Source organism: Corvus brachyrhynchos, unplaced genomic scaffold (genome assembly GCF_000691975.1).
Source record: "Corvus brachyrhynchos isolate BGI_N302 unplaced genomic scaffold, ASM69197v1 scaffold255, whole genome shotgun sequence".
Lineage (NCBI taxonomy): Eukaryota > Metazoa > Chordata > Aves > Passeriformes > Corvidae > Corvus > Corvus brachyrhynchos.
This window is the reverse complement of record NW_008238358.1, coordinates 3,754,181-3,778,659: the sequence shown is the minus strand read 5'-3', so window position 1 is coordinate 3,778,659 and position 24,479 is coordinate 3,754,181. Positions and strand designations below refer to the sequence as shown.

General features: G+C 34.7%; 1 protein-coding gene across 1 annotated transcript in view; it reads right to left on the bottom strand.

Annotated features, from left to right (window-relative positions):
• Window positions 1–24,479, bottom strand: part of TTN (titin) — a 242,421-nt gene that overhangs the window by 117,596 nt on the left and 100,346 nt on the right. Inside the window, exons 123-158 of the mRNA XM_017735567.1 lie at window positions 24,317–24,391; window positions 23,983–24,066; window positions 23,638–23,700; window positions 23,258–23,335; window positions 22,951–23,028; window positions 22,107–22,190; window positions 21,647–21,727; window positions 19,540–19,623; window positions 18,976–19,341; window positions 16,997–17,074; window positions 16,716–16,790; window positions 16,418–16,501; window positions 16,124–16,210; window positions 15,516–15,596; window positions 15,251–15,337; window positions 14,946–15,029; window positions 13,930–14,034; window positions 13,644–13,727; window positions 13,257–13,334; window positions 12,955–13,038; window positions 12,644–12,727; window positions 12,099–12,419; window positions 11,387–11,461; window positions 10,393–10,476; window positions 9,880–9,960; window positions 9,153–9,236; window positions 8,394–8,477; window positions 8,114–8,194; window positions 7,155–7,235; window positions 6,573–6,653; window positions 6,259–6,369; window positions 4,791–4,871; window positions 3,304–3,387; window positions 2,833–2,955; window positions 582–2,072; window positions 70–153 (exon numbers count right to left, since the gene is read on the bottom strand). Coding sequence (XP_017591056.1) covers window positions 70–153; window positions 582–2,072; window positions 2,833–2,955; window positions 3,304–3,387; window positions 4,791–4,871; window positions 6,259–6,369; window positions 6,573–6,653; window positions 7,155–7,235; window positions 8,114–8,194; window positions 8,394–8,477; window positions 9,153–9,236; window positions 9,880–9,960; window positions 10,393–10,476; window positions 11,387–11,461; window positions 12,099–12,419; window positions 12,644–12,727; window positions 12,955–13,038; window positions 13,257–13,334; window positions 13,644–13,727; window positions 13,930–14,034; window positions 14,946–15,029; window positions 15,251–15,337; window positions 15,516–15,596; window positions 16,124–16,210; window positions 16,418–16,501; window positions 16,716–16,790; window positions 16,997–17,074; window positions 18,976–19,341; window positions 19,540–19,623; window positions 21,647–21,727; window positions 22,107–22,190; window positions 22,951–23,028; window positions 23,258–23,335; window positions 23,638–23,700; window positions 23,983–24,066; window positions 24,317–24,391 — 4,950 coding nt within the window. The remainder of the gene's footprint in view (window positions 1–69; window positions 154–581; window positions 2,073–2,832; window positions 2,956–3,303; window positions 3,388–4,790; window positions 4,872–6,258; window positions 6,370–6,572; window positions 6,654–7,154; window positions 7,236–8,113; window positions 8,195–8,393; window positions 8,478–9,152; window positions 9,237–9,879; window positions 9,961–10,392; window positions 10,477–11,386; window positions 11,462–12,098; window positions 12,420–12,643; window positions 12,728–12,954; window positions 13,039–13,256; window positions 13,335–13,643; window positions 13,728–13,929; window positions 14,035–14,945; window positions 15,030–15,250; window positions 15,338–15,515; window positions 15,597–16,123; window positions 16,211–16,417; window positions 16,502–16,715; window positions 16,791–16,996; window positions 17,075–18,975; window positions 19,342–19,539; window positions 19,624–21,646; window positions 21,728–22,106; window positions 22,191–22,950; window positions 23,029–23,257; window positions 23,336–23,637; window positions 23,701–23,982; window positions 24,067–24,316; window positions 24,392–24,479) is intronic.

Sequence of the window (24,479 nt, the reverse complement as noted above, 5' to 3'; positions counted from 1 at the left end):
GTCATTAAAAAAAAACCCTAAAAGGCAAACAGCACCTTTCCTTAGCATGATAATAGTGGTGATATGTACCTTTAGGAAGTGAAGCTTCTGTTTTTTTAGATAGAGCAGGGGGCACTTTCTTCTCTGGAACAGTCCTCTCAGCCATCTCAGGCACTTCAAAGATATTAGTACATTTCATTTTACAGTTACAATAAAACTCAGTTTTAAATACAGAGACTGAAACACAAGGGACAAAAGACATGTTTTGAAGTAACAATTTAGCACACACATACTCTACGTGATTTGTTTAGCAAGCATCATTTAAAACAGATCAAAAATGACAGACAGAACAAAGGAGATCAAAATAATACTTAAGAGAAGATTCAGGATGATTGTCATGTATTCATGATAACATGTAGCTTTGACTGATGGAGGTTTTAATTTTTCCCAAGCAGCTAGAGAAATTAGATGGGACAGCCTTTCAGGCCCTACATGTTCTTTGAAGATATTAGTATCTATTAGTTATGTGTATTAAGCTTTAAAATGAGTGGTGAAACAACATACTCAAGGGAAGGAAAAGAGATCCCCTGCATAAGAGGTACCTTTAGGCTGTGCAGGTGCTCGCTTTTTAGCAGCAACATTCTCTTCCTTTTCGGCCACCTTGGCTGGTGGTGGTTCCTCCGGTGCCAAAACAAACTCTGGTTCTCTGGATGTCACGTCAGGCTTTGGTTTTTGAAGTGGTATAGAAGGCTCTAGTTTTTGGGGTGCTAAAACTGTTTCTGGTTCCTCAGACACCATGACAGGTTCTGGCACAAAAAGCTTTGTTTTTCTGGACACTGCAATAGGCTTTGATTTCTGGGAATCTGCAGCAATGTCTGTTTCTTCAGCTGCTACAAACTCTGTTTTTTGGGGCAGCACAAAATGCTTTGTTTTAGGGGGCACCAGAACACGCTTTGATTTTTGGGTTGATTCAACTGTCTCTGACTCCTCAGACACCACTATGAGCTCAAATTCCTCAGGGGCCATAAGTGGTTCTGGTTTCTGGGATTCCAGAGCCGGCTTTTGTTTTGGGGGCATCACACCATATTTTAACTTTTGGGGCGGCACATCAGACATGGGTTTCTCAGGTACCACAACAAATTCTTGTTTCTCAAGCACTACAACATGTTCTACTTTTTGGGATTCCATTATAGGTTTCTGTTTTGGGGGCATCACACCCTGTTTTAGTTTTTGGGGTTCTACATCAGGCATGGCTTCCTCAGGTACCACAACAAATTCTTGTTTCTCAAGCACTACAACGTGTCCTAGTTTTTGGGATTCCACAATGGGCTTCTGTTTTGAGGGCATCACACCCTGTTTTAGTTTTTGGGATGCTGCATCAGGCTTGGGTTCTTCAGACACCACAACAAATTCTTGTTTCTCAGGCACTACAACATGCTTTGGTTTTTGGGGTTCAACAGCAGGCTTCTGTTTTGGGGGCATCACACCATGTTTTAGTTTCTGGGGTCCTACATCAGGCATGGATTCTGCAGGTACCACAACAAATTCTTGTTTCTCAAGCACTACAACATGTTCTACTTTTTGGGATTCCATGACAGGCTTCTGTTTTGGGGGCATCACACCATGTTTTAGTTTTTGGGGTTTTATATCAGGCATGGGCTCCTCAGGTACCACAACAAATTCTTGTTTCTCAAGCACTACAACGTGTCCTAGTTTTTGGGATTCCACAATGGACTTCTGTTTTGGGGCTATCACACCCTCTTTTAGTTTTTGAGGTTCTATATCAGGCGTGGGTTCTTCAGGTACCACAACAAACTCTTGTTTCTCAGGCACCACAATATGCTCTGGTTTTTGGGATGCCGCAACAGATTCTGATTTTTGGCGTATCAAAACAGTCTCAGGCTCCTCAGATGTCAGAACATGCTCTAGTTTATGAACTGCCTTTACAGGCTTTTGTTTTCGGGCCACTCCCACCATTTCTGGTTCTTGCAGTTCCACCTCTTGAGGCTTTGGTTTTGGGTGTCCTGCAATGGACTTTGGTTCTTGAGAAACTGGAACAGGTACTTTCTTTTCTGGCAAAGTTGTCTTGGCCACTTTACGTATATAAAAGATATTAGTTCTCAATTTAACAACTGCACTGACATCATACTAAAATTAAGTCAACCATAAAACATAAAACCACAATTGTATGAAAATATTAAAAACATATCAGGTGTCAATCATTTATGCTGGCCTTTAAAATGATGAATATATGACATGTTGGCTTTTCTCTCTTTTCTCTCAAGAGCACACATACACACTCCCCCTCACAAAACTCATGCTCCCATACGGAAGTACACACATGCACTAATAGTATAACTTAAGATATAAGTAAAAGCCATGGTAATAGCCAACAGAATGGACAGGACAAAAGATATTAATTTCAGACAATATGCTGAAGATCCTTTCAAGAAATAGCAGTGATGGCATCTAGTTTTTCTTGGTGGAGCTTCTGGTTTTTCAATTATATTGGTATCTTCTGCTCTTAGCTACTAGAGTGGGTACTTTCTTTTCTTCTCCTATTATAACTTTTAAGGTACTAGCTGTGGTGGTTTTCATGAACCCAAGCAGGTAGAATTGTAAGATTATGTGAAAATAGTAAGAAGAGCTGAAATATAACATACAGGCAATTCAGACATCCAAGATTTACCACTATTTTTAAAAACCAACTATGTATGTCTGTTTCACACACATATGCAGATAAATAGAACAAGCATAATTTAGAATTTCAGAAAACAGAAGGCTTGGATAATTACAATGTTAAAGAAAAGAGGAAAAACATTGCTTTTGTTATTTATTAGTTTTGAGACTTACCTTCCTTTGGTGGGAGTTCTGGTTCTTCAGGTGCAGCCTCTGGTTCTGGGACAATCACAGGTTCTGGTATTTTTTGCACAGGTATTTTCTTTTCTGGAACAACTGTCTTCGGCACCTCAGGTTCTTTAAAGATATTTGTTTATTTTAGTTTCAGGAATTTGAAGAATAGGAATTCTTAATAATAAATAAAAAGGCAACAATAGCTCCAAAGTAAAAAATACCTCACAGCGTCAGAAAAAAGGCCACCTTCATATACCATTTGGTTTTTTTTTCCATATTGCTTTACACACACTATTAGTAGCCACTGTTACTGGGAGCTATTCACAAATGAAGAAGACAACACAATCTGTAATGCTTATAAATATATTGTATAAAATATATGAAAAGGTTGCTAACACAAATGTAAGAAAGATAATATTTAGAGCAACAGATTAAAATTTGTGTGCAGTCTTATTACTATTGAACGTGTACCTTTGGGTGGTGGAGGTTCTGGTTTTTTAGGAACTTCAATGTGTATTTTTTCTTCTGAAATCACTTTCTTGGGCACCTCAGGCACTTAAAAAAAAAGCAGTTAATTTTATTTATATGCATTTTGAAGATATGTCTGCAGTGTTGAGACACTAAGAAAAAGTAAATCTCAGAGACATCAAAAGCATCAGTGGTTTTGGATGTGAATATGTAATTTCTCCTTTTGCTAGAGAAAATTCACTCTGCTGCCTCACTGAGTTACAGATGCAAAAACTACAATTGAAAAAACAAAGTATTTTATAATACATTAATAATAAAAGTAAATTACCATGATGTTAAAGTGGTACCCTAGAAAACTAAAGGGTTTTCTTTCCTTGCATACAATTACTTTTAGTCTCTGGATGTTCTGGATTCTTTGATAGTTTAACTGAAACCTCTTCTGGGACCAGTTCCTTTGGTATCTCCAGCATTCAAAAAATATCAATAACTTTTTACTATCAGAATTTCATAAGACTAAAACATAAGAGCAGATCACTCTTAGTGTAAACACCATCTACAAAGATCTATCTTTTTCACTCAAAACATTTACTCACGTGCAAGACCTTTGACAAAAGAAGAAAATGCTAACAGAGGTCTTGAATACTGTCTCCTGTCTTGTTAAAACAAGAAAAGAATATTTTTTTTTTTGATTCTGTACTTTTGTTATAATGTTAAGTATCTTTAGCTGGTATAAATTCTGGGTTTTTAGGCACAGCAACTTTGATTTTTTTGTTCTACATCTACTTCCTTGGGTCCTTCAGGCCCTTTGGGAATGAGATTATTTTCAGTTACACAGAATTTTACAGTCATGTTCAGAACTTTTCAGTAGAAATGGCAAAGGTTTTTAATAAAGCCTTTGATTTGACAGGTTTGTTGTGTTAAGGTTATTTTATGTCCCTGTAAAGTCTGAAGAAAAACCTCAGAATCTTCTGGAGTTTCTTCTTCTACATTAGATTATTTTTCTGTTTTATTCAACCATCTCTTGAATCTCTATTTGACTGGGACTGACATTGTCCATTTTGTATTCTTTGTCACATTCTTCTATGTGTGATCACCTCTTGGTATCAATTTTTTGTCTGTGCACAGAAGTTTTTCTTCTGTATTAGGCATCTGTATCACTCATTCTATACTCTCTTTTGGGGCTAATTTTTCGTCATGAGTCAGGACTATTTCATATCACAGAGGCCCTCTTTTCTCCTCCTCTCTTTTCTCTTACTGTTCTCAAATGTCAATTGCGTCTCTACCCAGCCACATCAGTATTTCTGACACACTGGTACAGATTACAGCTATGATTCAAAAGAGAAGAATTTTAAATCAGTAACATATATAGACCAATGGGCACAGAAGGTAAAAGTAACAGGAAAACACAAACGATCATATAACTAACCTGCACAATCAATACAGAGGTTTTTTTCCCCTGCCAAATTTTAATTTTCTGTAGTGCAACATACCTTTGGCTGGTGGTGGTTCTGGTTTTTTAGGGACAGCAGTGGGCACTTTCTCTTCTGGAATTTTCTTGGGCACCTCTGGCACTTTAAAGAAAACAGCATTAATTTTTTAATATTTAAAGCATTTAAAATATTTACATTGTAAAGAAGAAAGAGTATCACAAGAAGCATATTAGAAAGAAATGAAAGATATAAAAAGAGATGTCATGCAAAAATGTTGTATACTATTATGTACTATTAGGATTTTGATAATTGAGTTTTACTACAAGCTCTAATGCTCAAGAGAAAAATCCCCTCCTCAGAAAGACACTGTTATTGACATACAAGCTTTAGGTGGTGTTACTCTTGGTTTTTTAGGTACAAAAACATTTACTGATTTCATAGGTACCTTGTACACTTTAAAGATATTAATGTAGTTTTAAAAATTACAAAAATTAAACATTCAATACAGAGACATAAGACAAAACACATAGATACATAAGGATGTGACAAAACAAATAGATGTATAAGGATGCTTTGATAACAGTTACAACTTCTGAGAAATCTTCTTTGTTCTACTCTTCTGGCAAAGAATAAGTTGAAAGTGATTTTCCTTGGGATCTTTTTTCATGCAGTTTTAGATGTGCTATGCTAAAGATGAAAATAAGCTAAAGAAGTCATGGCAAAAGTTGAACTTCCATGAAATGCATTTTAAATGTCACACATAACACAGTTCTTCACTGATGCTTGGCAGTACTATGTAATGATGACTAGGGTGGGATAAGGTCTGCTGCCATTGGCTTGACAGTTTTTAATGCCACACAAACTGCTAGTTCAGACAGACTTCTAAAATACCTGAGTGAATTGTAACAGATGGTTTCTGTGCAAATTCTATTTCCATTCAAAATGAAATCAATTGACCCCTAAGTTTAACATGAGCAATGTGAAACAGAAGGATAGAATGTACTTCTAGGTGGAGTATTGATTGAATTTCTGAGGCTGTACCCATGAAGTGAAAATGTTCTGTAAATCTCACTGCATGTTAACTGAGCTAGAGCTTTCCTTCTTTCTAGTCCCTTTTACTAGCTTCTGATACAATTTCTGGGTTATTCTTGGGTAGAAGAAATAGATAAACTCAACTAATTTTTAATACTTGGACAGCAACAGTACAAGGGACAGAAGAAACTTGTAGAGAAAGAATGAAGGAATATGGTGACCTATACCTTTGGGGGCTTCTGTCTTTTTAGGCAGAGTTTTTCTTCAGGAATACTTTTGCTAGGCAATTCAGTCACTTGAAAGCTATTTACTGATTTTGATTTCAATTTTATGACTTAAACACAACTTGAGAAACAGAAAACAGAAAATAGGACATATACAACATAAACATCACAAATCTAACACATGGACCATGAACTATTAAATCAGAAACCATGTAAGAAAGTAAAGATGTTTATCAGTGAACGACCTGAATTCTACCAGGCTCTCAAAATACCTTTAGACGGTGGAGATTCTGGTCTTTTAGGCACAGGAGCAGGTTCTGGTTTTTTAGGCATAGCAGTAGGTGCTTTTTCTTCTGGAACAGCTTTCCTAATGACTGCAGGCACTTTAAAGATATTAGTTCATTTTAACGAGAGAAAGACACATCATGAAAAATCTCAAGTTTTTCATATAATTAAGGTACTGGAAGAATGAATACAAATATTAATTATGCTGAACAAGGACTAAAACACGGACATGAATAATTTAATTTTCCTGGAGTTCAAGACTTAGCAATTTGTAGGAAGAGGTGATGAAGAAGTCATATACCTCTAGGTGCTGGAGCCTCCTCTTTCCTATGAACAGTAGAAATTTCTTCTTCTATGTGAATCTCCTCATAAACTTCATGTACTTGAAAGATATTAGTTTAAACACTTAAATTAACTTAGAGTATCTTCAGAAAACAAGACAACATGTTAGATAAATAACAAATACAATCAAATATTCAAGCTCCTCTGAAGATATCCATTTTATATCCATGTGTAAAATTAGGATGCTTTCAAATAAGGGATGAAAGACCTCTCATATTCTACCCTGATCTGACCTCTGCAGTTTGTCAGAAGAAAGACGCGTTATATGTCATAACTGAGCTACTACACTGAGCGCAGAGATAGGTCCTGCCTATCTAAGTTCTGTCACTTTTTCTTTATTTTTTTCCCTTTTGGGCTGATCTCAAGTAGCATTTAATTTTAAGAACTACAGATGGTATTTTTTTTAATTAATTTTTTACTGTTTCAGGTAAGCAAAGCTGTTAAGTAAACTCTAGTTCATGATAAACAGAATGCTCTCAAAATAATATATGTATGACAGCATTTTTTTTATCCTTCAAATTGTACTTAAAATTTCTTATACCTGTAAAGTGTGAAGGTTCTTCTTTAGGTACAGCAGGAGGTATTTTTTCTTTGTGGACAGCTTTCTTTCGTACTTCAGGAACTTAAAAATATTGGTTTATTTTAGAAATTTGCATTATCAAATAAGTAATACAGCTTTGTCAAAAAACAATCTACTAGAACAACAGAAAAAATATATGGTATTAAGATGTGAATAGAAGTCAACAACTTTGCCTTCTGGAGTCTTATCTTTCTAACTCCTAGCATTTCCAGTATTGAATATGTTCTTCCCTGAAAAGATAGTTGGGGGGTTTTTAATGTTTGGGGTTTTGTTTGTTTGTTTGATGTTTTTGCGTGTGTGTGTGTGTTTAAGGATTTTGGCACTAAAAAGGGTTTTATTTTTTAAAATTTAAAAATTACACATAAAAAAAAGGCAAAAATCCAGTTCAATTAACTAATTATTTTGCTTCCAACATTTGTAGAGTTCTTCTGTTCTGGAATTGTATTACAAAATTATGTTTCTGTTAAAAATGTTTGTAGCTTTGTATTTTGTCCTGATTTAAAGTCATACCTTAATCTTGACTTCCTTTAAGCCCTTGATATGACTGCAAACAGCCCTTTGGAAAATAAGCTTCTGTCACAACCTTTTAGATTTTTTTCCAATATATTGTCAGAGAAAGTATTTTGAGAAATAGAACATGAGACATGAAGTCAAAAAAATATAAGGCTAGTCCCTGGCTAATCCCTGAATCTTCTGCCTACTAAATTTCTATGTCTAATTTAATCTTTCTAAATTTTAAATTCTTGATAGAGAATGTATCAATCTGTTTAAGCAACTGCTTATAGAAAACAAAGAAAAAGAACTGTAAAGTGTCTGTAGCATCTGGTTGTGTTGTTTAAGAAAAACAAGCAAGCTGGGTTTCTTCCTTGGTATCTCACTTCTCAAAGAGGCTAGAGAAAGTTAATTTGGAGGTAATGTACCTTTAGCTGGAGGAGCTTCTTCTGTAGGTACAGCAGCAGGTATTTTCTTAAGTGGGACAGTTTTCTTTGTCACTGCAGATACTTCAAAGATATTAAATTTTTTAAAGAACATTATAATACACAAAGTGTAAGTAGCAAAGAAGCAATGACAGACGCAAAGCATCTAAGGAAACATTAGAATGAAAAAATGAAATAACAGATTATCGCACAGATGGAATGATGAAGATGAATAATTTGTAGGAATGTGTCACTTTACAGATTGCTTGAAGAGTTGGTTTACCTTTAGGTGCTGGAGCTTCTGGTTCACTAGGAGTAATAAAAGGCATCTTTTCTTCTGTTGGAACTTCTCCATAAACTTCAAGTTCTTTAAAGATATTAGTTTATTTTACATATTATAATATTAGTTACAAGACAAATAAAAACATGCACGCATGCATATGGAGAAAGAGCTATTTGAACATAAGTTATTTAAATATCTTTCAGCCTGATCTTACTACTGCTGGAAGTTACCATTCCCAGTTAGTAAAATACAAGTTTACAGAAATATTTTATTTTCTAGTTTCTTAGTTCCGTGTATTAGATAGAATTTGTAACTGAATTTCATATGTCTTCATTTTGGGTTAACTACCTCCATTGCAGCTCAAAAATTAGGTGTTGCTCAGAATAGTTTCTTAAACCACTGTTTATTTTAGTTCATTTCCTTGCTCCAATGTGACTCAAGTGCTTCCTGAATCAGAAACTTAGTTTCTCTCTTATTTATATATATATCTTTTTCATGTTGTTAGAGGAAAAAAGTATGGCATTTTAAAATGTTAAACTGCATTTTTAAATTTAGTGTAACATTTTAAATTTAAATTTTTAAAATGCTGAATTTTATCTAAATTTGGGGACATAGATGGTCTAAAAGATATGGATATAAGCTTCTTTTAAATAGTTTAAAAAATTAATTAAAAATATCTCATATTTTACAGAACAATATAGAGCATGATTTGATATATTCTCTGCAATTTACTCTTTGGTAGATGTGTCACTGATGTACCTTCATAAAAAGGAGGCTCCTCTTCTCTAGGGATAATGGTGGGTACTTTCTCTTCAAGGACAGCTCTCTTATGGACCTCAGGAACTTCAAAGATATTAGCTTTCTTTTAGTAACTTCAAAGTAATTTTCAATTTTTAATATCCCAAACAGAAATAAACCCAGAAAACTAAGTCCTTTTGAGGTCTTGGAAACTTTTTGAGAATGAAATATGACACAGTTCTAGAACCGTCTTGCTGAAACAGTGAATTTTGTGAAGAAATTTCTGGTTTCAGCTCTCAAAGAGCATAAGCCATTTGCTTTCCTTACTGCATTGTCATGCTTTTCCTTCTGGTTGGTGTAACAGCTTTAATAGCTTAAACTTACTGACTCTTGCCCTATTACTTCTTCACCAATATCATGACCTGTGTATTGGTATCAAAACCCCAGTTTAAACTAAATTCACAATTATACTATAAATATAAAAGCACTGCAGCTTTACATACTGGTGGTATAAGCAGCAATACCTCCTCAGCATGTTTTTATTCATACTTCAATGTTTTACTGTCTAGCACCTATCTGAAATGTTTGCCCCAGAGTTTTGGATTTATCACTGAGAGTTGAATTTCCACTTAGAGACTGGGTGCTCTTGCAATGGTGTAAAGAACATGAGAATTTTTTATGATGTTAGCTTGGAAAAATGGCACAAATATTTCCTTTCCATAAAATCTCATATCAAAATCTCCTTTACCTTTCATTGGTGGAACTCCAATTTCAGGTGTATGTGTAGGTTTCTTTTCTTCAGGGACAGTTCTTTTGAGAACATCTGGCCCTTTAAGATATAATTTACTTTTAGGGCTTTCAAAGCTAGTTGAAGAAGTTAGAAGAAGAGCAAATCTAACAAGGAAGATTCTTGAAGCATCAAAGAATTAAATCCCCACTGAAAGAACATTTATGTTAATTTTGAAGATGAGACAGAAGAATAACATATTAAAAATATATATTCTTCCAGAAGAAATAAAAGTATTATTTCTTTCTGAACTCTTTTCTTGTGCAGGTTAATGACAGAACACACATTTTTTAAATTACTCTAACGTTTTCAACAAATGACTTGAAACCAACAGGCAAAAAAGACTCAATGATAAACAGATGAAAAAAACCACAGTGGGACATAAAACATATGCACGTGTTTCTCAACGAATAATGAGGACAAAAGACTGAAAATAGAGTTAATGTTTCACAAGGACAAGAAGAGGAAGTATACCTTTAGCTGGTGGAGTCGTTTCCTTTTTAGGAATAGCAGGTGGTACTTTTTCTTTTGGAACAGGTTTCTTTGGCACCGCTGGCACTTTAAAGACATTGGTAGTTTTTTAAGAATGTTTGCAGGAGGAATATTATGTAAGAATAGAAGTTAAACAAAAAGCAAACAACGCTGAAGAGTCAGAAAACTTAGCAAAACACAAAAATATTTCTCTAATACATAAATACATGTAATAGAGGCCATCTATCTGGACTATTTTGCTTGGATAGACACAGCTAGAGTTCCAGTATTCAGTGAAAGAAAAACACTGCTGTTGTTGGATAAATTTTGGATAGGGATAAGGATAAGCCTTAACAATTAGGTTTCATGGACTATCACCTCTAATTAATGGCAGCTGGGAATATGGTAAGGTTTCAATTTTGTATCAAGCTTTTCTGTAAAAACAACAAGTAAACGAATCCACCTTTTCCCACTGATTTCATTCTGACAATTCATGTGAGAAACAACTATAAAAGTTAGCACAAATCAAATTTCTGGCAAATTGAGTGCTATGACAGAAAATTACAGAACTTTGGACTAGTGCAGTAACTTCTCTAGCACCCACTGACAATTGCTATTGATGACACTTATGTTTTGTAAAGCCTGATACAGAGAATACCTATTAAGATGGCATACACTCCAGCATATCATTAGGTTAAAGAAGATTCTAGTTTTTAGAATTCTGCAGGAAACTAGAGTTTCAATGGTTAGCTTTAAAATATCACGTTATGATGGCAAAAATTAAATTAACGTACTACCTTCAATCCCTTTGTCTCCAGGAAGTAATTTGTTTGATTTTTGTTTTGTTAAAGAAATACCTTTTTTAACTGTCTTTAACGGTATTGTGTAAAAAGGCTGAGTCTAGCAGTCAAATCAGAATAGGTAAATTACTGGATTTGGGGATTCAGAGACTCACGCAGAAAGTTGTGTTCTCAAATTTATCTGATGGTTGATGTACCTTTAGCTGGTGGAGCTTCTCTTTTAAGAGCAGGTACTTTTTCTTCTGGCAGAGGTCTTTTGGGCAACTCAGGCACTTTAAAAAATATGTCATTATGTATTATAAGTTATATATGAAGAATTACAACAGATATAAAGACAGCAAGCAGAACAATCATTCATTTGTAGAGGAATCACCTCATCATTTATGGAGAAAAAAGGGAGCAGTCATCCCAGAATTCTTGAGTAATGAAATAAGAAATATCAATGTACATCTTTTTGGTACATTGTAGATGCACTTTCTGTTTGGTGTGAGGCATCCTATGACCATAAATTTAAATTATGGGAAGGAAGGTTCTAATATCTAAATCTAAAGTTCTAATATCTTTGTAACTCGAAGGAGCTAAACTGGACAAAAGAAGCAAATATTAATGCAAAAAAAATTAATTCATGTTGAAGCCGAATTACATTAGAAGGTTGATATTTTCTCTGCTTGTGTTATATCTCCACTAGCTCACTCTTGGGCAGTCAGATAGGGAACCCTCCCATTTCACACTGAAGGGAATTCCTTTGGAAGGACTAGAATAGAGACAATCCTTGAACTGATTTATCATTACCAGCAACAGACACACATAGGACTACAAACAAGGCAAACTATAAATAAGCACTCATAGGAGGCTTAAGAAGTGACTGAAAACACACTAGAAGAACAAAGAAATCATGTCTTGATTTACCTATAGCTGGTTGGATTTCATAAGCCTCCTCATATTTCTCATAGATCTCTTCCTTCTCCTTGAACTCATACTTTTCATAGACATCTCTCTCCTCGGCCTCCGCTTCATATTCCTGTTCCTGAATTTCCTTATATCCCTCAGGTTCTTCAGGTTCCTCATATGCCTCAATTTCTTCAGCTTCCTGAATCTTCTCAAACTCTTCAATGGTTTCATATGTCTCATACTTCTCATATTCTTCATATGCATACTCATACTTCTCCACCACAGGTGCAGGAGCAGGGACTTTTTCTTTCCGGACAAGTTTCTTAGATACTTCAGGCACTTTGGAAACAGTATTATTGTTACTACCTGACAATTATTTAAATTTTTTTTTACAGTTAGTCAAGATAATTGACAAAGAAAGAGAATGTGCATGATAACCACAAGCATAAATTACATTAAATCATAAAACTATGCTTCTGAAGAAATGTATGTATTATAAAAGATTTTAGAAGGAGGAGGAAAAAACAAATCTTTGGGAGAAATAAGAAGAAATATATCTGTACCTTTAGTTGGTGCTGGTTCTTTGGGTTTGGGCACAACAGCTGGCACTTTCTCTTCTGCAACAGCTCTTTTACGAACCTCCATGACTTTAAAGATACAGATTTTGTTTAGGAATTTAAAAACATTAAATCACCTTAGAGCAGAGTAAGTAAAAAAGCACAAGAAACAGAGCTTTATGGTTCAACAATTCAACATTGAAAATGAAGAGTTTTAACATAAATTCAAACAAAAATCTTGTACAACAGAGACAAAAGTTAGAAAGAAGGTCAAGAGTATTCCTAGCATAAATATTAATTATAAGGAGTGCATATACCTTTTGCAGCTGGAACCTCCACTTTTTCAGCGGGAGAAACCAGCACCTTTTCTTCAGGAGCAACCTTCTTAGGCATCTTGGGTACTTTAAAGATAAGACCTAACTTCAGTGTACTTTTACACAATTTTTAAATGGACACAAAGCCAGAAGTTTATGAACAACACAGCAGAAACTTACAAACAAACAAATAGCATAGTGACAAATACAATACAGGACAGAAATAATAAAGTGTCCCTTACTAAACTCAACTTGTACCAAGAATATTATCAGTTAACTATAACAGCATTTACAATCGGCAATACCTTTGGCTGATGGAGCTGGCACCTTTTTAGGAACAGGTTCTTTCACTTCAGGAATGGGTTTCTTAGGCATCTCAGGCACTTTAAAGACATTTTATTTTAAGAATGTCATCCACCAGTAGTATGAGAAAGAGAACAGAACACGTACAAAGAGACAAAATAAGAACTGATCTGCAGAATATATTTTTAAAAGATGAAACAGAAATTAAAACAAAAGACTTTACATTCACAGGCACGCATCTTGAGCAAGTCAAATAATTTAAGCGCTTACTTTCTGCTAGGAATTTTGAGATATCAATACAGAAATGCAGCAGGGACACAAAGCTAACATAAACAACAAACAAAATAAACGAAACATCGAGAATAACAACACATTGTTAATTTATGCACCTTTTGCTGGAGGAAGCTCCAGTTTCTCAGGAGTGGGTACAGGTGTTTTTTCTTTTGGGACAGGTTTCTTAGGAATCTCTGGCTCTTTAAAGATATTATTTTGCAAACGTGTTAAAATTGCTTTCAGAGCATTAAAAGCATAAACATGGAAACAAGATAAAAACATAGAACAAGACCACAAACTACCCCCAAAACATATATAAATAAAACTTAGAACAAGAAATAAAGATGAATTTTAAAGAACACAAAAGATGTCATGAGTGACTTGCGCAAAAAGATCATGTACCTTTTTCTGGTACAGTTTCCTCTGGAATAAATTCCCCTTCTTCTTCCTCAGGAACAAAAATGGGAACCTTTTCTTCAGACACAACTTTCTTTGCAGCCTCAGGCACTTCGAAGATATTATTTTAAGAACTTTAGTTTCACAACATCACAAAGAAAAATCCATAACATAAGGACACCAACCTTAAAGTAACAATAGAAATAAAAATAGGGGAAACTACTGGCTATTTTTCACTCCCTGAAAACAGCAGTGTGCAACTGGGTTAAAAAGTCCAAAAGAGGACTAGCTCTTTTCCCCAATTTTTAATTCCAGTGTCATTGCAAACAGAAAATATTAGCAAGATATGCTACAAACCAGAGGTTAAAGAAGATTATTAGCATTAACGTTTTTGCATAAAAACTTTCCAGTGTCTGCTTTCCTTTTTTAAATTTTTTTTTTCCTAAAATACTCAGCTACTGCTGAGGTAGAATCTGCTTGACATACAACAGTGGCCTTTGCAATAGTCTGCCTCCACTTTGAATTTCCCATTTAGGGTATAGGATCTGGTTATTAGTATGATCAGTTGTAAATTGTTGTTATTTTTGTAGAAGTTTAACTAAAAACCTTGAGAATCTAGCTTATTCTCAAGGTACATGTAAGAGTGATCTCCCTGAATTGAAGAATTTCCAGGTAATGGCCCATAAAATTTTGTTTCAGCTATTTTGTTTCAACAAAATTTAAATTAATTTAAAAATTATTTCTGGATGATAATATCACAAGGAATTACTTCATTCACAGTAATCACTTAAAGTAGAAAAAAGCAGATCATTCAAGGCCTGATTCTCAGCCCGCTGCAGTCATTAACAAAATAGACAAGCCCAGTCTGGGCCCTAGCACTGCTCACTAAAGGGAAGCAGCAGGGTGCTATAGCCAAAGATCTGACTTTATGTGAGTATAAATTAAATGATAAAATTAGGTTCCACTGAAATATGAAAATAAGACAGAGAGGAATTATCTTCATACACCACAATGTGATATACCTTTAGCTGGTGGAATTTTCTTTACTTTAGGAACTGCAACAGGTGCTTTTTCTTCTGGGACAGCTCTCTTGGGCACCTCTGGCACTTTAAAGATATTGTTTTCATAAGAAATTGGTAATTGCTTTTAGAGCATCAAAACTACTAAAACTACAGAAAAAAGTTCACAAAGACCAAAAAGAAGAAGAAGAAAACTCCTCTCAGAAGGTTAATTGAGGTTTACATCAAGCTTAAAACAATCACTGGAGATGAAGATCTATTAGTGAATTGAACAAAGCCCTCATATTCTTTAAGAAGGAATGGTGTACCTCTTGCTGGTATCTCTGGAACCTTTTCCTCTTCTTCAGGAACAAAAATAGGTACCTCTTCACTGGCACGTCTTGGTATTTCTGGCACTTTAAAGATAGTTTTTAATTGTAGAAAACATAGACACAACTTACACAGAAGCTAAAGAGTGTGAATTAGCAAGTACGTTTGTCACACACAGCTACAATACTTCAGTTAAATTCTGACAACAAACATACAGAAACAAGAACAAGCATCATCCATATGTTTAGTTATAGGTAGCGATACCTTTGGCTGGTGGAGGTTCTGGCTTTTTATGTACAGGGACAGGTACTGCCTTTTCTGGAACCTTCTTGGGCACTTCAGGCACTTTAAAGACATTTTTGTTTAGGGAATTAATTTTCAGTGTAACATAAAACATAGTGAAATGATAACTGTATAGCTGATATTAAGATAACTTCACAAATATGGTAAAATCTAGTTGTGTGTGTAAATTAACATTGATTTTATCCACAGATTTATGCACAGATGTAAACTTACAAACACACAGAGAGTACAGAACCACAAATTGGTGTAGTAAGGCTAAGGGGGAAGTCTGGCTGTTCAGGTAAATTTTTTATCTTTTGGAGCATCTGTTTTTGAAAAAGCAAGCCCTTTAAAATGATTTAGATCCAAAAGACAGAGACAATACAAAACACAAAGACATTTTCAAAGCATAGAATAAGCATAGCACCCATGACTGACGGACACAAACAACAGTGTACTGATCAAACAGCTCAGGGAGTGGTTCAAACACATTAGGCCTCAGAATGGGATTGTTACTGGCAGTAACAATCTTCTTCTAAAGATGAAGAAACAAAAAATAAAACCACACATTGAACTAGAAAATGGTGTACCTTTGGCTGGTGGAGGCTCTTCCACTTTTGTAGGTACTGGGACATGTACCTTCTCTTCTGGCACAGGTTTCTCTGGTACTTCAGGTGCTTGAAAAAATATTATTGTAGCTTAAGAATTTCATTTTTGGACCATAAGGTAAAGAACACTGATATGAATCAATAAAGTTGGACAACAAAGAAGAACTGTCAAGAATAGAAAACTTTCTTCACTCTACATTACATATGAAAAAAAGACTGACTTAAAACATTTTTTTTAATAAAACATTCAGTCAAGAACTATATCAAGTCATATACCTTTGGCAGGTGGAACATCCTTCTTTTTTGGTACAGGAACAGGAACCTTCTCTTCTGGCACAGGTTTCTTTGGCACTTCTGGAACTTAGTAAGACATTATTAAAAATTGAGCTTGGCATGAGAATCTAAAATAACATGACATACAAACCAGTCACACTAAAACAATTAAACACAAACAAAAAGATCCACAGTTCTTAAGAGTAACAATTCTTTCTCTATCCTAATTTTTAACACAAGTGAGAAGATAAATGAATGCTAGAAGATCTTTCTGGTCACAGATAATTGCAAGTGTATATACCTTTAGCTGGGGGAGCTTCCTTCTTTGGCACTTGGACTTTCTTTTCAGGTACAAGTTTCTTTGGCACCTCGGGCACTTCAAAAACATAATTTTGGTTAAAAAAATAAACCACAAGCTACTCAAAATAGAAATGAATCAAAAAAGACAGCAACACAAATATTTTATATGAAGACCCCTCTCCAAAAAGAACAGAAAAAAGTAACAAGCAATTAAGGCATCTGAGAAATAATGTGAATTACTTATTCAGAGGATGTCTTCTAACATAAAGAGATGATATATACCTTTTGCTGGAGGAGGTTCTTTTTTCTTCAGAATAGGTATTTTTTCCTCTGGAACAGGCTTCTTGGGAACCTCAGGCACTTGAAAGACAACATTAAAGTTTTAGGTATTTACTTCCATAAAAACAGGAACATAAAGTGTAAACAAACGTCACAAATACATACTCATACAAGCAAACATCACATACTCCAAACAAACAGCTTTGATTTAACAGGGTTTTATCATTAAGACAAAATAAAATAACAAACACATAATATTAGCTGCTATTATATCCATTCTCCCTGCTCAGCCATTGAGGCCATCAATAAAAATGTTCTTGACCTCAAGGGATTTTTTGCTGATCAGAAGATTAAGTCAGAGTTTGACTTTTTTGAGCAGCTATTAAAAACAATTATAAAATGTCATAGTGGGAAATTTGCAAAAATACAATTTAATTTTTTTTCCAATTCCTGGATGTTTATTACAAACCCTGTAATAAACAATTATCAAATTGCTGTGTAAGATATTTAGTGCTTTTACTAATTTTCAATATTTTCCCCTAGAACTATGTTTGTAATCCTTGCCAGGCATGTAATAGGTTGCATCTGATCATATTGTTACGTATATTAAATATAAATTGCTGACTGCATTTTCTTCCTGGAAAATTTCCAAGAGCTTTCTACATGCAAAAAACTCAAGCACATCTAGTTTATCAACTGAGTTACTTCAAGCAGAGAACTGTGGACACATTATAAGTACCCAGCAATTTATAACGTAATTTATTGGGTAAATAAAATGTTTTTAAAAAAATCCCTTTACTCTTTTGAAATCAACAGACTTTAACTGCAGTGAGACAAAGGCTTCAACTGAAATGTATCTAAACTTTTGTTTGTACTCCAAACCCCAGAAATGTTCATATAAATTTTACAATGATAGGAGAATAATCCCACTGTCTCTGAGCATACTGACGAAAGTTTGGAGCACATGTGAATTAAACTTAGCTACTATGAGAGAGTCAATGGAAATTTCAGTCAACACTAATTTTCCTGTTCAGGATTAACCTGGCTTTTGCAGTGTACAGCCTCATATTTTCTCAGCTAAGTATAATATGCTCATGTTTATGACAAAATTTCTACTGCAAACAATGTTAGATCTAGTTTTGACATTCATTTATTAGTCAAAAGAAATTCCAAACTTCTTTGATGGAAAAAGATGCTATGGAATGATTTGGATCAGGACTGGAAAGGACACTCTTAGATGATTATGTAATTTTGGAAAATTGCATATACATGATCTGTATCTTTATATTATGATCAGAAAGGTTTTATTACCAAGATCTTGGTATGACCTAGTTCTCCTAAGTAGTCAATATTATGTTCATCCTGTACTAAAAATGTAGAAAATTTATACCCATACCATAAAAATTAGTCCTAAAGAAAACACCTGAAACTAACAGTATTCAAATATGGATATTTAATAAAACTTTGGTATCTTCCTTTTTCATGAAAATATATTATTCCCTTCAGGATAGAAATAAACATCAACCATAGGGCTTTCTAAAGTTTCTGAAAATAATTCAGTGCGACTTGTGTTCCTAAATCACTTATTTTCAAGTACTCTAGCTATTTGCTAGATAAATATATTTTTTGTCTCTGATTGCAGACTTTACATAAGCATTTTCAAGTATTTCAAGCACAGTCTGATAGCAAAATTGGACCCCATATGAGGATGAAATTAAGCTCAGTTAAATTTTCTTAGTGGTTTATACAGAGTTCATGTGAAAGAGGAACGAACATGTATGACATGGAATATTTGAATTTATGGAGGTAGCAGTAAAGAGTAGACATACAGCCATCACATGTTCTCTGCACTATATAATAATCAGTAAATATCTTAAAAGAATGCACATTGTAAAGCACACTGCAGCATTTTACAACAAAACTTTGGTATTTTCGCAGAATGAAAAGATACTACTTTTTCTCACACAAACCCTAAAGTATACCTCTAGCTGGTACAGGAGCCTTCTCTTCATACTGAGGAACTTGTGACTCTTCCTCCTCATATTCAGCGACTTCCTCTCCATAATAAGCAGCTTCTTCTTCGTAATGGATGACTTGTTCCTCTTCGTACTGAGGAACTTCTTCCTCTTCATACTGAGGAACTTCTTCCTCTTCATACTGAGGAATTTCCTCCTCATAGTGACTAACTTCTTCATAATGGCGAACTTCCTCCTTGTAATGGATTACCTCCTTCTCATATCTGGTGGTATCTTCCTCCTCATATTTTGGAATCTCTTCTTCCTCTTCATACTGAGGAACTTCAACATATGCTTTTTCTTTTCGGACAACTGTCTTGCGTACTTCAGGCACTTAAAAAGATACCAATTAAAAGAACCTTAAAATTTAGCACATAGATCTTACTAATAATAAGGATCAAAAGGCATTTTTGGCTAAGAATTAACCAAAGGAAGAACATTCCATAGAAAACAAATCAGTACTCACTGTACATGGAACACACAAGACACAAAAAACATTTATACCATATTTCAATACTCTATCCAGTATACCTTTAGCTGGTGGTCTTGCCATTTTTTTAGGAGGATAAATTGGTACTCTTTCTTCAATGGTAGCCCGCTCTGGTACATCAGGCACTTAAAAGATGCAGTACAATTATGTTTAAGAATTTTTAGATGTAAATTGTATAAAACCAAAAATAGAAAACCAAAACAGAAAAAGATATCTTACGAACACATATAAAAGACATGCATGCTTATTGTCACTGGACATGTAGCTAGGGAAGTCATTAGGCTGCTTTTCAACTAAGAAACAGCAAACTTTTCAAGATACCAATATAAACAGCTGATATGATTCCTGCTTCATCCACTGCTGCCAACAGTGAAGTTAAGCTTGCTGGTGGGCAGAATTCAAAATCTAAAGCCATCCAACTACAAAATCAATTAAAACTCATTGTTCTCTGTAGCAGCTCCTCTTCACAACAGTGGCACTTTGCACTACCTCAGGAAGAGATCAAGAGTCCTTATTCACTGACAACAAAAGATTTGTGTAGGAAGCTCCAGATGAAGGTGAGGGAACCTTCAAGAAAGACTTTGAGAGTGACTAGCAATAGGTAAGAGTTCTGGTCTAATTAAAAGCAAAAGAATTACTTGCTCGGGGACGAAGGTATTTTTCCTCTTCTGTGAATTACTTTATGAAGTGACTTGTTTGTTCTGACATGGCAAGGAGCCATTCCTTGTAAAAGCAGGAGCATTTCCAAAAGATTAAGATGTGTATATATTCAGTTTTTAAGATTTATTTAGTAAAGAATGCTTGCTATGTTTAAGCAGCGTATTCTCTTTTACAGAAGTGTGTGGGTCTTGTCTTCTGAGGCAGGTGTCTTGGAAAATTTTTGACCAATATAACTGGAAAGTGCACAGAAAATTACCTTGGCATTTTAAGATCTGGCAGACTTGCCAAGTTAGAGAATAACTGTGGCATTTTCTTAATAGATTTGAGATTTTTTTCTCACCTTAAGAGATGGAATCCATTCTGTCAGTGACAGATTTGAGGATTTCTAGAGGCTTTATTCATGATAAGCTACAGTGAGCATAAATGAGTGGCTGACACAAGTCTTGATGCTTGGTGTTATTTTTGGGGCTCTTTAAGTATTTTCTGGCAGAGTCCTCCTTGATATTTAATTGTAAATGCCAGGGACATCTACATTTGAAATCTTAAACTAAAACTGGTTGGAATGGGTACTTTGGTGGATTTGATAACAAAAACTGCATTGTGCATGAGTGCCCTTTTCAGAAAGCTCAGGTTCCTTTAGATTCCTTTTTTTCCGGCTAAAACACCTCTGTTTCATACCCCATTGGAGAACTGTTGCATTTTATGTCCTTCTGCTTTGACCCTTTTCCTTCCAGATGGCATATTACACCTGCCTTACAGAGGACCAAAGATTGTCTTCCATCTTACTCCTAGTACTCCTGATATGCTTGTCCCCCCATCTTTGGAGACTAAATAGATAGTTTAACTTCACACTGATTTTTTTGTATTAATCTTTCATGATATCAATATGATAATGCTGTTTATCAACGGTATCAGGTCTAAAAGTAGTAAGTATGAGGCATCTTGTGGGTCATTTTTCACAAATCGGTTGATAGTCTGCAAAGTGAAAGAGCAATGAATATTCTTTAAAGGCTATGGACAGTTGAGCAGGCAGGTCCATGATGTTGGATTGTGTTGAGTGTCTCAGCCGTGTAGGTAACAGTAGAGTTAAAGATTTCTTTCTTTAACCTTCATATTTAGGTGAGGAGTTGCTTTTACAGAACAGGAAAGGACTGTCTTTCTTTTCAGGATAGGAAAGTTACTTTAAGTGAAAGCCAAGACTGTCTCCTGTTTCCCCTCAAAGGTCAGACAGGTGGCAAGATTTGAAAAGGAGGACCAAATGAAATTATTGGGCTTCCACTATGAGAACAGCAGTAAGCCAAGAGGAAAGCATTAAACATTTCATGAGAATGAAATACTGTCCTGTGTTATTCTACAAGCTTCACTATAATAATAAACTGGCAATAGCAAAGGACATGAAATTTTTTTTTTTTTTCGCTCTTTTTTTTTTTTTTTTTTACTGGCTGATAAGATGTAACTTTGGACACAGAATCTTTTTTGTCTTCATACCTGTGTATGAAATCTCCTTTTCTGTGTGGAGAGAAACGGATACTTCCTCTGACATAGCCCAGTGTTCTTCTTCTGTTGGTACTTCAAAGACAGAGTCTAACATTAATATGTTTTTTTCTGGTGTCATATAACGTACAATAAATATCCCATTTGGAGTTTCTTAGAAAAATGACTATTGTTTCGTGACACCACCCACCCCCAGAGTAATTGGGAAAAATGTCTCTAGTATTTCTCAAAAACTATGTAAAAGGTCCCCTGGGACTATAGTGGATCATAGTGATAGACTTGATAGTTTAAGGTTAATGATTGGACTCAATGATCTTAAGCATCTTGTCCAACTTAAATGATTCTATAATTCTAAATTTGAACCTCAGGAAATGTGCCAGACCAATAGGCCTGAAGCTCTGATAGCATTACATGAGCACAATCTATTAATAGATTAACCCATGGCCAGGACTACCTTCTGGTGGTGGAGGCACTTTTCTCTTTTGAACAGCAATGGATACTCTTTCTTCTCTGGCAGTTTTCCTCTGTGCTTCTGCCACTTTAAAGATAGTAATTGTAAGAATACTAGCTTCTAAAACAAATCACACACATTCTGAAGTTCATACGAAAGAATTATGGACAGACAATTAGGAGCAAATAGCACACTATTTAAAAGAAAATATAATGAACACAACAATCACATGAAACATACAAATAATATATACTAAAATAATATATGTAATATTAGGCTAATAGATATATCGACCAAAACAAATCAAAATCAAACAGAATATTCACATATTGTGAAGTAAGATGGAATGAATAAGAGGAAGGTAAGAAATAAACACTTTGTCTCTAGACTCTTCAGAAACACAAACCACATAACAGCAAGAACACCACACATACAGGGTACATAACAAAATCAAACACAAGAAAAGCACAGAAACAGAAGACATATTTGTAAGTTTGAAACATTTCACTGAATATTGACAATATTATAAAACATTGATAATTTTTTTTCTAAATGTGTTCAATTTTTTTTTTTTTTTTCACTGAGTAAATATCATCACTCAGCTTGGCAAAGCCTTTAAGCATCCAGAGTGATCAGTGGTATTAAATAGCTAAAAAATGCAAGGAATGAAGGTGTATGACTATTCTCTGTCACACTGCAGTATTTTGAAGGGGAGAAGACAAAGGTCCTTTTCACTTATAATCAAATCAGGAGAGACAGATTGGTTAACTAAGGCAGACTGTGAGTATGATGCACATGGATGTCTGATATTTAAAAGCCATCTCTACTTTCAAAAGAACTTGTATACCTTTAGCTGGTGGAGCTGCCACTTTCTGTGGAATTGGAACAGGTACTTTGTCTTCTGGCACAGGCTTCTTGGGCACTGCTGGCATTTTTTAAAAAGAAGTTTATTGTAAAAGATGTTAAATTAATCGCAGTATATAAACATAAGCAGATAACAAAACACAAATCAGAGACTTGACATTACTTCAAGTAAAAAAAAAAAAAAGACAGCAAACACTGAACATTACAGTTTGTGTTAGATAACTAGACATAAATACAAACCACTATTCTGAAACAAGACTTCCCTTGTGTAACTCTGAAAAATTATGTACCTTTCTTTGGTGGAGCCACTTCTTTTTTAGCAACTGCAACTTTTTCTTCTGTGATAATTTTCCTGTGAACTTCAGTCACTTAAAAATAATGTGCAAGAATATTTAATTGCAATATTTGAAATGCAGATATGTGTGTCTTTTACTTATTCTGATTGTTTTAAAAAAAGTGCTAAGTGAACTTCAACAGCAACAAAAATAAGACACTGCTGAAGAGCGTATTTTATAGCCATAGCACGAAAATGAGTAAAGAGTCAAAAGATAGAGGAGATCCCTACAAAGGTTACAGATACTAACAAACAAAACTGTATTTAAGTAAAATGCCTAAACACAAATACTGCAAGACCAAACTAAAAAAATCTCCATGATAATAATCTGTTTACCTTTGGTTGTTGGAGGTTCTTCAAATTCTGCCTCAAAAGTGGGCACCAATGCTTCTGCAGGTTCTTAAAAAAGATTGTGTAACTTTAGAAAATTTGTTTGATTTATCAACAGGTATAAGATAGAAGATGAAATAACATATAAATAACATATAATAACATAAAATCTCATCAAACAGCACAGGTCACAGGTGTCATTGTACACAGACATAAATACATGTTTAATGTTGAAGAAATTTGATAGGGAGATATATATTGTATCAACAATACAATCCCCAACGTAGGCATATATGTTAAAGATGGAAGGCAGCAAAACCGCATTTTTTTGCAACAGGAACACTGATATACCTTTTGCTGGTGGAGCCACCATTTTTTTAGACACAGGAACAGGTACTTTCTCTTTAGGAACTGCTTTCTTTTGAACTTCAGGAACTTTAGGAAAATGAGTAAGATGAGAAGGAAGATGAGAAAGAATATTAAAGTGTAATATTTGCAATTGCCTAGTACACAATTTGTTTTACTGAGTTAAGACAGACAATAATTTTCAAAGTACAAAGTGGAATTTGATACAGCATTTATCATTGTCAGAAGACACCACCCATGTCAACATGTACAAGCAAGACAGCAAGACAAACATAATTCCTTTGAAGACACATCAACCAGTTGAGAAACTGATTTATACCTTTAGCTCCTGGAGCTTCCTTAAGAGCAGCTGGGACTTTTGGCTCAGGGGCAATTCTCCTGTGCTTCTCAGGCACTTTAAAAGATTACAATACATAGTTTTACATAGAGGAGTAGTATCACTATAGCATGAACACATACAAAAAAGCCAAAAATGGACATAA